Below are 12,256 nucleotides of genomic sequence, written 5' to 3'. Positions count from 1 at the left end.
ACAAGGGAGTTCTAGCATTACCTATTCATTACAGCTGAAAGGGGCATGGCTTTCAAGCCCCAGGGTTTTCACTTGTCACGTGACTAGGGGGTGCTATTGGCATTTAGTAGGCAGGGGCCCAGGATGTGAATAAGTAACTTGAAATGAGATCATCCTTCATAACGAATTGTCTTGCCCAAATAACAAAAAATGCCCTTGTTGAGAAATATTTTGTCTACCATTTGACTTTACAGTTGAGGAATCTAAGCCTAGAGACAGGGACAGGCTTGACAAGGGTCTCAGAGGGAGTCAGCAGTCCCCTGACTCCATCCCACTGAGACCCTGAGTGAAATAGCAGCAGGAAAATGACAGTGCTAGATCCTTCCCTTTCCAATTCCTGCTGCACTTGCTCTTAAGCTATTTCTAGGTCTGCACTTACTTGGACTTGAGCCCCTCCTGTCCATAGGGCTGCAGCAGATACTGGTGCACGAGCTTGTCCCTGAGAGTCCCAGCCAGTTTGATTTTCTTTCTTGATCGGTGCAGGTTGATGATAAAAAGTGTAATAGACCCTCGAACATAGTTGTGGCTGAGATGGAGAAGGAGAAGGGTAAGATGGAAATAAGGTGGTCAGTCAGATGCTGCTAAATAATTTATAGACTGCACCAAACAGGACTGCCCCAGGAAAGGACACTTATTTTATGATTCTTGACCACCGATGACCATCAAAGATAGAAGGCCTTGTTATTGTTTGTGGTTTCTTGCAGAGAAGATACCCGGTTCCCACCACACTTCTTTCGTTTTTGTTTAAATATATTACAATGACTTTAGAAAATAAAATATCTTTTTCTGAGAATGAAAATAAAACATGCTGACTACATGGGGAAAAAGGGAAAAATACAGAGAAATACAAAGAAAAAGAATTCTCCTATAATCCAAGTATCTTGAGATATGATAAAATTTTGGTAAACATCCTTCCAGTATTTTTTGTTTATTAATTCAACATTAATTCACGTATTTACTGAGTACTTTGACATATATATATATATATTTCCCAGTTTTCATCTAATTGAGACCACATTGTTTTTTCAGTTCATGAACATCTTAAACATATTCCCATCTTATTATGTTAGTGTATTTTCTTCTACTTACAGAAGAATGCTAAATTCTTCACTTATATAAATGTACCATAATTTATTTAGTTAACCCCCTACCTTTGGGGACTTACATTTTTTCAAAATTTGCCATAACAAAATTACATATGCTAGTATATAAATTTTTTGCATGTCACCATTATTTCAAATAAAGTCCTGGAAGCTGGACACATTAAGACTAGGGGAAGGCACATGGCATGATTCCTAACCAAATCTTCTGGTTCATTCCCAGTGAAGCCTCTCCTTGTGGGAAGATTTTCTGTCCCTACTGTGTTGAACCCTAGGGTTCACACGATTGGTTTTGGCCAATGAAATGTGGGTAGATGTGTTCAAATTTCTGTGCAGAAGTTTTATAAGACAGCCTGTGTTTTGCCATGTCTCTTTTCCCTGTGCCAGAAGACCAATGATGTTCTCAAGAGAGGCTACTCTATTGACCTGCAACCCAGAATGAAGATGATGTAGAGCAGAGCCACAGTTGAGCCATGACAGACAGGTAGTATGCATGAGAAATACACTTTTTTATTGAAAGCCATGGAGATTTGTTGGTCCTCCATTATCATGGCATAACCTCACCTATCCTGACTGATACACACATTTTGCTAACACTGATGTTAACTGCCTAGAAAGCTTCTACCAATTTGCTCTGTTCAACTACCTACAAGAGCACCCATTTCCTCATACCCTTAAGAATAATGGATATTTCCTTTGCCTTTGGGGGCATGTCTTGAAAGAAGTGACTTCTTGGACAGGATAGGATGGATAGGACTGGAAGAGATTATGCTGAGTGAAATAGTCAAGCAGAGAGAGTCAATTATCATATGGCTACACTTACTTGTGGAGCATAAGGAATAACACAGAGGACATTGGGAGATGGAGAGGAGAAGTGAGTTTGGGGAAATTGGAGGGGAAGACAAACCATGAGAGACTGTGGATTCTGAGAAACAAACTGAGGGTTTTGGAGGGAAGGCAAGTGGGGGGATTGGGTAAGTCCCGTGGTGGGTATTAAGTAGGGCACGTATTGCATGGAGCACTGGGTGTGGTACATAAACAGTGAATTTTGGAACACTGAGAAAAAGATAAATTAAATTAAATTTTAAAAAAGAGTAAAGGATATTAACCTTTTAAAATACTCTTATCAATCTAAGAGGTGATAGTAGGATTTTGTGTTGTACTAATTTGCATTTTTAAAAAAATTCACGCTGAGGGGCAGCATTGTTTTCATTTGCCTGTTTGCCATTTTATCTCTTCTTTTGTGAACTGGCTATTCATGTCCTTTGCCCATTGTCTTATTGATTTATAAAAACTATTTATTAAAGATAGTGAACCTTTGTCTGTATGTATGTTGCAAAATTTCCCCCAGGTTTCTTTGATCACTTCAGTTTGTTGACATTGTATTTTGATGTATGAAACTTTAAAACTCTTAGATAGCCAAATTTATTGATCTTTTTGATTTCAGCTTTTGCTGTTTTACCTACACCAAAATTATAAAACTATTCACATTTTGGAATCCTTTTAAACCAGCACAGGATGTTCAGAAGCCTGGAAGAACTATATGCCTACATGCAAGAGCCTTTCAGCATGTATCAACAAAACTATAATGATTTCCTTCTTTCTTGTAGGAAAAAAGACTTTGTTTCTAAGGGGTCCCCTAGGGCCCCATCTGGATGGGTTAATGAGAGGAAACAGAAGAAATGACCCAGTTCTGCCTTCAAAGGAGGAGTTTAGAGAAACTCTAAGTCAACTTTGCCCAGAGGAAAATATCATTCTTTGCAGAAACAGCATCCCTTAGCCTCTGGGTCACTCACCTCTGCTTCTAAAGGTGCTAATTAAGAGTAGAGTGACTAAGGACAGGTCAACTGATAACTTGGGTTGTTTCTGTTTTTTAATAAAACAGTTGCTAGGGCTCATCCTGAAGACTTTGATTCCATCTGTTTGTGATGGAAGCTAAGAATGTGTGTGTGTGTGTGTGTTGTGTGTGTGTGTATAAGTCTTTCTAGGATATTTGGCAGATAACTTGAGTTTGGGAACCATTTGCCTAGAACAATCCATTAAGGTTAGAAGAAGAATTCCCAAAGTATATTCCATTGACTTTGTGTCAGATAATTTTCCTTACATCTGTAGGAGGGCACATTACTGTGTTCGAAGGCTTTCTGAACGCCTGCACTGATACTCTGATAAATTATTATATGACTTTTCTCCCTGGTTCCTTCTCTGGTGCTTCTTAATCTTCTGAAGCATGTGAAGTAGTTTTTGGAGCCAGCTGAGTTAGGTCAGAAAAGAATGCCCATTTACTGTGCAGACTTGTGTCACTGGAGCTCAGAAGATGCTGCTAGCTGGCGTCCTGCATTTGCTGTCATTAAAAGAACACCAACTATATTCCATTGGTGGGCTTTAAGCATAGCTTTGCTGAAGAAATTGAATGAAACACCATTAACTACAGGTACTCTGGGCCTCAGTGTGAGCAAAAGTAGGCATGCCTGGGCACCAGTTGTGCCAGACTGCGGTAAACTCTTTTGCTAACTACCATCAGATAACCTCAAAGGTCATCAGTGGAGGAGGGAGAGCCTCATGCTTGCATTTACGAGTTTTTCCTCTGCAGAGCTGGGGCAGGATGAGCCCTCGGAGACTGAAGAGAAGGGTGGGATGCTGGGAAGTGGTGGGTGGGAGGGAGACCTGAAATCACAGCATTGCTGCAGGGAAAGCTGTCTTTTCAAGCGCTTGGCAATGGTCTGATTTCCATTTACATAGTTCCCCTGGGGGAGACAAAGCAGTACCGAAAGCCAGCCCAGAGACCCCTGAGCAGAGGCTTTCACAGAATCCATGGACCGTCCTCAGGTAGGAACTAGCATTGAAGATTGCCTCAGCCATCCCTTCTGCTTGGCTGAGGGGCAGGGATTTAAGCAGAGGTCATTTGGCTGTGAAAATACATTCTTGGCTGGGGAGTGTAGCACCAACCTGAAAGTACTGTGTCGAGAATCCAGAGTCCTAAAGAATATATATTCTCTGCCCACAGAAAAATAATCTGGAGGAGTATCTATTGCCCATGAAGATAGGGTCTGACTGGTGGCTTTTGGTTCTCTTAGTGAATGTCCTTTTCTGCTTGGTAGAACATCTACTTTACCCCATGTCTCTCTCATGGTGAGACTTCTTCCTCAGCAGGGAATCCATGCATCTGGAGTTCATCTTTCTGGCTGTTCCTTTGCTGCTTGACATCTTCTCTGTGATGCCATGGGGGTAAGAGGAAGTGAATCGGGGAAGGGAGGCTCAAAGTGGGGTATCCTGAATGTAAGAGGTGGGGGACATCATAGGGAGAGGTGCATTTTGACTTCCAGATAAAAAATAGTCACTGTTCTAGAAATGTCTCCAGTGAAGCTGGGAGGCAAGAAAAGGAAAGAGAAGATGGTGCTTTGGACTCCATGGTTATTTCCAGTGAAAGTCCATGTGTTTGAGAACCGGGTTGGTCCATTGACTCCAAATCTAACTCAAAGTTTTTGGGTTCGGTAAAAGTCAGGCCATGTTTTGCCAAACATTTTTTTCCCCTAATTTCAAAGCCCCTGTGTATTTTAAGGGAAATTTAATCCACATGTTTCTGATTCATTTACACTTAACTCATCAAAATATTGTTTTGTAAGAGTCATTTGATGTCCAAGAAGCCTCAGGAACCTTTTTTATGAGCCTTTAAAAAAGTTTCTTCTAAAAAACAGGAAGTCATGTTTTGCCAATAATAAACAAACTTGAACCCCAAAAGGCTCAATTTTGCTTCAATATCCACCAGGTTCCAATTGGTTCTGAACTTGGCTTAAGACCTCAACTCCTCCCCAGAAACATAAATTGTTTCAGCCGAATGGTTTATAAAAAAACAACGTTTCCCAGTCAAAATGTATTTGTTCTCTGAACAAGAAGATCTAAGGTGAGAACTGCCATACTGCGGGGCTCCTGATCTATTGACTCTAGAACAGAAGGCAGCAGAGCACCTGCTGGTATTGGTGTGCATATGGAACTTTTGGTTCTCAACTGATCATAAAACACACCACTCTCCTAGGTCAGAAACAAACCACAATGTAAGAGAGTGCCACGAAAGGCAGTGAGGTATTCAAATAGAGGTTGCAAAACTGCCAAGGAGGTTGCAAAAGGAAATTCTGCTGTACAGGACATTGGGCCCAAAGATCTCTGAGGGTTCTTCCCAAGTGTAAAATTCTTTGCATTATTAATGGTATTATTATTTGCATAGAGGGGTGATACCATAAGACTTCTGGAATTCAGTCTGATAATATAAGTGCAGATATCTGGCAAGATGCTTGGCACACAGCAAGTGCCCAGTCTACACTGGAGTGCAGGAGTTGTTTCAATGTCTCTCTGGATTGTTCTACTGCTAAGTTTATACTTTCTCACCCAATCCCTGTTTTGACCAAGGATATATATTTTCAGAGTATTGGTCAGGAGTGGCTAGTGTGAACATGCCCACTCTGGGACATTTCTGTGACCTTAAGTTGTTGACCATGAATAAACCAAGTGAATCAGTAGTGCTTCCTCATGACTGTCGTGGAATATGAGGGGCGCAGGCACGGTACATGGCTTCCCAGGGAGAAGGAGCAGACACACTTGTCCTACCTTTGTGCTTACCTATCTGGGGTACCTGACACCCACAGACATGGAGGATATCTACAAACCCAGCCATCTTGTGCATCCATCGTGGGCTTACTTTCTAATAGGAACAAAAAGACCTTCCACCCTGTTATTCTCATTGCAGCCATATGTGCAAGAGATCACTCAAACATCATCTTCCTTTTTTAATGCGGAAGAGGGGAGGTACTGACAGAAGCACAGTGGCACTGTTTCCCCAGAGAGGTTCTGAAGTGGATTCCCACAGAAAGCAGAGGAGAGCTGGTGATTAGAGAGAATATTAAATCCAGATGATTTTAGTGACTGGTTTGAGGTCTCCTGCTAGTGAATGGTAGAATTCTTAGCCATTCTAGTACACCACCACGTTCTGGATGATATGCTGATATCAAAGGGGAAGATGTAAATCATCCATGATGTCTTGATGCCCTGATTCTGCATGCATGCATTCATTCATTCATCAAACATTTCCTGAGGTCTTCATGCCAGTTTACCATATTAGACACCAAGAATACAAAAATGAATGAGACACTGGCCCTGAGTTCATGGTATATTTAGAATATTAGTGACAACTCCCTACAAGCATGTTAAAGAATGTGAGGATGAGCACTGGGATGAGACTATGTGAGGAGCCCTCTCTGAGGACATGGAAATCCTGCTAAGCCCATGACCACTGACATTTCCCCCCTGGTTCCTCAGACCAATAGTATAAAGGGCACAGCTGATGTGTTTCCCAAAGGAGAGAAAAGGTGCCAAGGGTAATATTTCTCTCTTGAAGCTGGGGGTCCTCCTTTTGAGTGGTTACCTCAGGGCCAGAGTGGAGACAAGGAGTACAATGTATCCTTGTGTGGTGATCAGATAACTCCAGCCAGAGCCATAAAGCAGTCACTCTCTGTCAGGTATTGGATTGAGCTTCCTGTTGAGCAAAAGGCACGTTGAAAGCCTCTGGCCTCGGCCCAAACCAGCCTCCTCTCATCCACAATAGGCACTTGTATCTACAGACAAGACAACTGGCCCCTGGCCCCACTATGTTCAGAGTGATTCTTTGAAAAATCTTATCATGATAAATTAATTGACTTGGCTCCTCTCTCATCAAGGAAGGAGAAGGAACGTCTATTGTAACCTGACCACTGGAGCTCTTTGTGCTATCCACTGCCCATGATCAGTCCCTGATAGGCCCACCGGAATAAAGTTCTGGCTGGAGGCACTGGCTTCCTCCTCCCATCCTCCACTGGCATTAAGAGAAAGAGTTCTTTTTCAGAGTTGCCTACTCTGCTCCTTAAATAGGAAGTGATGTAGAAGAGCCAAATATGGTCAGATGGGTTTGGCTTTAGGATCTGTTTTCAGTTTTTACATTCCGATCCTCATGTTTTAAAATTCTATCTGCCTTACTTTATTTATTTACTGATAATTATTTTTCCTGTTTATTTACAGACAACTTCAATGACAACCAGTGCTTCTGATCAAAAAGAGAAGGTTAGACACACTGTACCACACTGATTGTTCTAAGTCCAGCCCAGTAAAAAAAAAGAAAGTCTAATCTTTATTTAACCTCCTATGATTTAAAATAGTTGGAAAGATTTCTGAAATACTGAAAATGGTTCTAAAGCTGGCATAACTTCCTTTGGGCTTTCCAGCTTGGGACACACAGGTCTAGGGCTAGATTTCTAATGGGAGAGCTTTCCAGCGTGCACCTTAGAAATGTAGACTTATTTCCTTAAGCTCTGCTGCTGGATCATAGGAACACATTTTGTGTCTCTAGCTTTGGTTCAGGTGTAGATACACACAAAAAGCCTCGTGGGCCTTATCAACTGGAAGAGAGAAAATGTTCAATAAAAATTTGTTGGATGAAAAGGTAAATGAACAAATGGCATGTGTTTTTATGAACTTTTTGTGTATCAATCCTTTGAGAGTGAGAAAATGGTTTTACCTGGGGAAAAAGCTATTTATCAGAGGTCCTTTGAAACCTGCAAAGAGCAGGTATAATGACTCCAGAAGCAGTTTACAGTTAGTCTTTTAGGGGTCCCAAATGGTATGGAATTCTAAGAGCAGCCTGAAGCCTGAAGCCCCTCGGGAGTGGCTTTCTGTGACATGTCTCTGAAGACTTACTTGTGATGGTTTGTGCAGTGAGCATATATCCTTAGTTTGTCCCGGATCACTCGGCCTGGCCGTGGCTTCCGTTGGAGCCCAGCCACATGCACAGCCAAGACTTTGGGGCCGATCAGGCGCTTGTAAAGGAGAGAGAGCCAGTAGTCCTGAGGAGAATAGAGAGGTGGAGGGTTAGAGAAAGAAGCATGTTGACTGTCATGAGTAAACATATCAATACATAGGCCAGAAACCACTTCTTACCAGGGGTACAGTGAATCATGACTAAAGAGACCCTAATCCTCTAAGCATGTCAACTCAATTAAGTGCTCACCTTGGGTTGATCATGAAATGGGCACTGTCTAAAGTGACCTTTTCAATTGACTAAATGAATTTGGGGAAATTTAAGTGGGGTGGACCCAGACAGGCATGCAAAACAAATGAATCAAAGTTTTTCACATACGAAATAATAACCTTTTGGGGCCTTACATTTTCAACTTTCTTTTCCTATGACTTGACTTTTGCACTAGTTTATGACTTATGATTAACTGTAGAGTAGAAGATTTCCAATCTTTAGGATTGTCATCAGTATAAGAATCCAAATGTCATCCTCCCAATATTGTTACTAAACACTATTAGTGTGGTGGGAGGGAGATGAAAGTCCTCCAGGCAAGACACCAGGGTCCTGGATTCCAGAGTCAGAAATGCAAACAGAAGAATGTTTACAAACCATGGTGCTACTTCTTGGTCATCCTCAATAATTCTGAAATAAGAAGAATAATTCTAAACTAACAGAATGTGATGTTTTTGACCATTCTGACATCCATTTGTAACTGATTAATAAATATTCAATCTGTGATCCACACATGTATTTGAACTTACAAAGCCTCTTCACTGCCACCTTAATTTCTATGGTATTTGCTATTATCACATTTTGTTTTTATACTTGATACAAGATATATTTTGTATTTGTTTTTATACTTGATACAAGATATATTTTGTATACTTGATACAAGATATATTTTATATTTTGTAATTGGATTTGCTCTTATATCCAATTATGGGGTAATGACTTCAGTGTTTATAACTCCCCATGTAAAAAAGGGCTCCCTAATTTGTTTGGGGGCTTCCTCCCTCCCCATAATTCTGGATTTCCAGAACCATGCCATTTAGTGTGGACATGCTACTCAAGGTCTTAAAGACATCATGCATGTTTTCTCAGTCTTCATCTTTCCAGGCAGAAATCTTTTAATGATCTTCTTCTTCTTCTTCATCTTCTTTTTTTCCCCCTTGTGTGGTCTTCTATAATATCAGCTGCTTAAAAATGTCTGTTGAATTGCATAAATCAGAACAAAGTCTCAAAGTCCCTTTGCTGGCAGAATAGCTCTATGTCTGCTCTGAGTAGTGAGCTATAAGACTTGCTTAACCACCTACCTTAGTTAAATCTAAGTGTCCTCAGAATGGCTGCTAAATATGGTCTCCTAATATTTAAAATGCCAAATATTTTATCACCATCAATCATATAAATGAAAAAAACTCATTGGTTCTATTTGCTCTTATTTGATGGCAATTTCCGTATTTTTAATTTGCAGTAAACTTTGTGAACTGATTATCACAATCATCCCTGTTTTCAATGGGATATCCACCTTTTTCTAATTGATTTGCAATACATCTTTTAATATTATTGGTAAGAGCCTTTAGAATGAAAAAAAAAAAGAGTCTTTAGAATGTATATTGAACAAATATATTCCATCCAAGTTTGTAGCTTACTTTTTATCAATGTTTATGATTTTTTTGACATGGAAAATTTTTCAAGAAAATTTTAGATAAATATATCCATTTATTTCTTTTGATTTATTTCACTTCTTTCATTCTTACAAAGTCCTTTCTCACACAAAGATCAGATCAATCTTCACTGATATTTCTTATAGTTCTTTTTATATAATCATTTAGAAGTGTAACCTCTTGTGGGGTGGGAAGTTGGGCCAGCCTGGTAGTGGGTATTGTGGAGGGCATGTATTGCATGGAGCACTGGGTGTGGTGCATAAACAAGGAATTCTAGTACACTGAAAAGCAATTAAAAAAATTAAAAAATTTATATAAAAAAGTGTAGCCTCTTAATTCATTGAAAACTATTAGCTGTATGGTACTAATTATTTTCTAAACTATTTACTACAACTAGCTGTAGAATCATACAGTTGATAACCTATTCTTGAACACATCTTGATCATGTACCAAGTTTTATATATATGTAAAAACATAAACATATCTATAATATATATTATAACATTATAATATGCAATATAACATCAGTTTTATATCATTTTCATTATTACAGTTAACATCTTAATATCTAGAGGTTCAAGTTCATTTCATTTATAATTTTTCTTTGTTCAAACTTTCTTTAATTAGTCATATCCATTTATTTTTCCAAATGAACTTTGAAATCTTTTTGTCTTGTTTGTTGCACAGAAATTTGAGGCTAGGGTGAATTTTATTCTGTTTGGTTAGCTCATTTATTTTCTATCTTTTGTATTCTGCCAGAATGCTTATAGAAGTCATGTTTTATCCTTGATATTTGAAATGTGTCAATGTGGTTTTCTGCATTAATTTGCTGATATTTGGAGAGTACTTTTGATCACAGAAAGACTAAGGTCTGGGGCACCTGGGTAGCTCAGTGGGTTAAAGCCTCTGCCTTCGGCTCAGGTCATGATCCCAGGGTCCTGAGATCGAGCCCCATGTCGGGCTCTCTGCTCCGCAGGGAGCATGCTTCCTCCTCTCTGCCTACTTGTGATTTCTCTCTGTTAAATAAATAAAATATTTAAAATAAAAGAGACAAAACATCAAATTTCAAAAAAAAAAAAAAAAGAAAGAAAGACTAAGGCTTTTTTTTTTTTTTTTTTTCTTTTTACCTATGAGGATTTTCTTTAAATATAGCTTTGACTTTTTTTTCTCTCTGTTTGCTCCACTCATGGTTTTAGGAAGACTCCTAAAACCATTGTTGTGAGCCCTCCATCCTGGGCCTGCACATCTATTATCACCTTTTTCATCACTTTTTAATCTTTTTGTTTTCCCTCTGCAACAGGACATCTCAAGTTTGTCCTCTACATTTCCTCCAGGATCATTTCTGTCATTTACCAAGTCTAATGAGTATTTTAATTGTTATGACAATTTTCCTTTCCTTGTAATCTTATCTCATTTAGCTTACCTGATTGTCTGGCATTGATTTAAAAATTGTTTTCCATTTTATGTGTACTGTGTATATGTTTTCCGTAATATATGACAAATATTTATAAAAAAATTTTCATGTACATATAACTTACATGAGAGTTCTGAAGCATATGAGAACCTGCCACCCACCTGAAAAGCTACCTTAACACCCAGGCAGTGGCATCTTCTTAGGTGATTCTTCCCTTTCCCCATTTTTGTGTTTTCTATTCACATTTTAGTTCATATTTTAGTTTTATCCATACATTTGCTCTTAAGAAATATGTTATTAAATCTGTTAGCTTTATAAAAGTGGTATCATGCTGGATGTCATTTTCTGTGAGTTACTTTTTTCACTTAACATTGTGCTTCTAAGATTCATCCAGGTTGTTATCTGTACTTATTGTTCATTCATTTTCAATACTGTATGATACTTTATTGTGTGAACATGCTACAATTTGTTTATCCATTCTTCTGCTGATAGATATTTGGGTTGTGTCCACATCTTTTCTGTTTTGAACAATATGACTTTGAATATTCTTATTCCTATTTCCCAAGACACAAGTGAAGAAATCTGGAGAAGCATTGCTCCAACTGTGATTGGAAACCAGGTGCAGCCTCAGCAGCAGGGTGTTTCTCAGAAATACACATTCATAGACTTTATCCCACTTTATCCCAGACCTACTGAATCAGAATCTCCAAGGGGTGGGGACCCCAAATTGTGTGGCTCTTTAGGTAATTCTGATGCTCATGAAAGTTAAAGAAGCACTGTTCTACCAGAGTACATACCTAAGGGTGGAATTGCTGTGTCATACCCAAGTAGACAAAGACTCAACTTCAGGATAAGGCCAAGCTCTTTTCCAAAGTGATTTCAATTATTCCATCTTACAGTTCCTCCAGCAGCATCTGCATGAGTTCCCTCTCCTAACCAACACCTGTTATTTTCTGACTGAATTCTTGCCAAGCCAGTGGGCATAAAATGTCTAGCTCTTTTTGTGTGTTGTATAAGAAGTCCTTCCTCAGGTCCAATTCATAGATATTTTATATTCTTTAATAATTTTGACGGCTTTATCCCCTTCTAATCATTAAATCTTTAATCAATCTGGATTTAATCTGCTGGTGTGGTGTGTGAGGTAGGTATCTAACTTCCTATTTTTCCATGTGCATAGTTAGTTATACCAGCATCATTTACTAACTAGTCTCTTCTTTCTGTA

General features: G+C 39.1%; 1 protein-coding gene across 1 annotated transcript in view; it reads right to left on the bottom strand.

Moving 5' to 3' along the window:
* Positions 1-12,256, bottom strand: part of HPSE2 (heparanase 2 (inactive)) — a 693,243-nt gene that overhangs the window by 24,257 nt on the left and 656,730 nt on the right. Inside the window, exons 10-11 of the mRNA XM_059169238.1 lie at positions 7,860-8,005; positions 419-565 (exon numbers count right to left, since the gene is read on the bottom strand). Coding sequence (XP_059025221.1) covers positions 419-565; positions 7,860-8,005 — 293 coding nt within the window. The remainder of the gene's footprint in view (positions 1-418; positions 566-7,859; positions 8,006-12,256) is intronic.

Source organism: Mustela lutreola, chromosome 4 (assembly GCF_030435805.1).
Source record: "Mustela lutreola isolate mMusLut2 chromosome 4, mMusLut2.pri, whole genome shotgun sequence".
Lineage (NCBI taxonomy): Eukaryota > Metazoa > Chordata > Mammalia > Carnivora > Mustelidae > Mustela > Mustela lutreola.
Note: the sequence above shows the minus strand (reverse complement) of the source record. Positions and strands in the feature narration are given on the sequence as shown.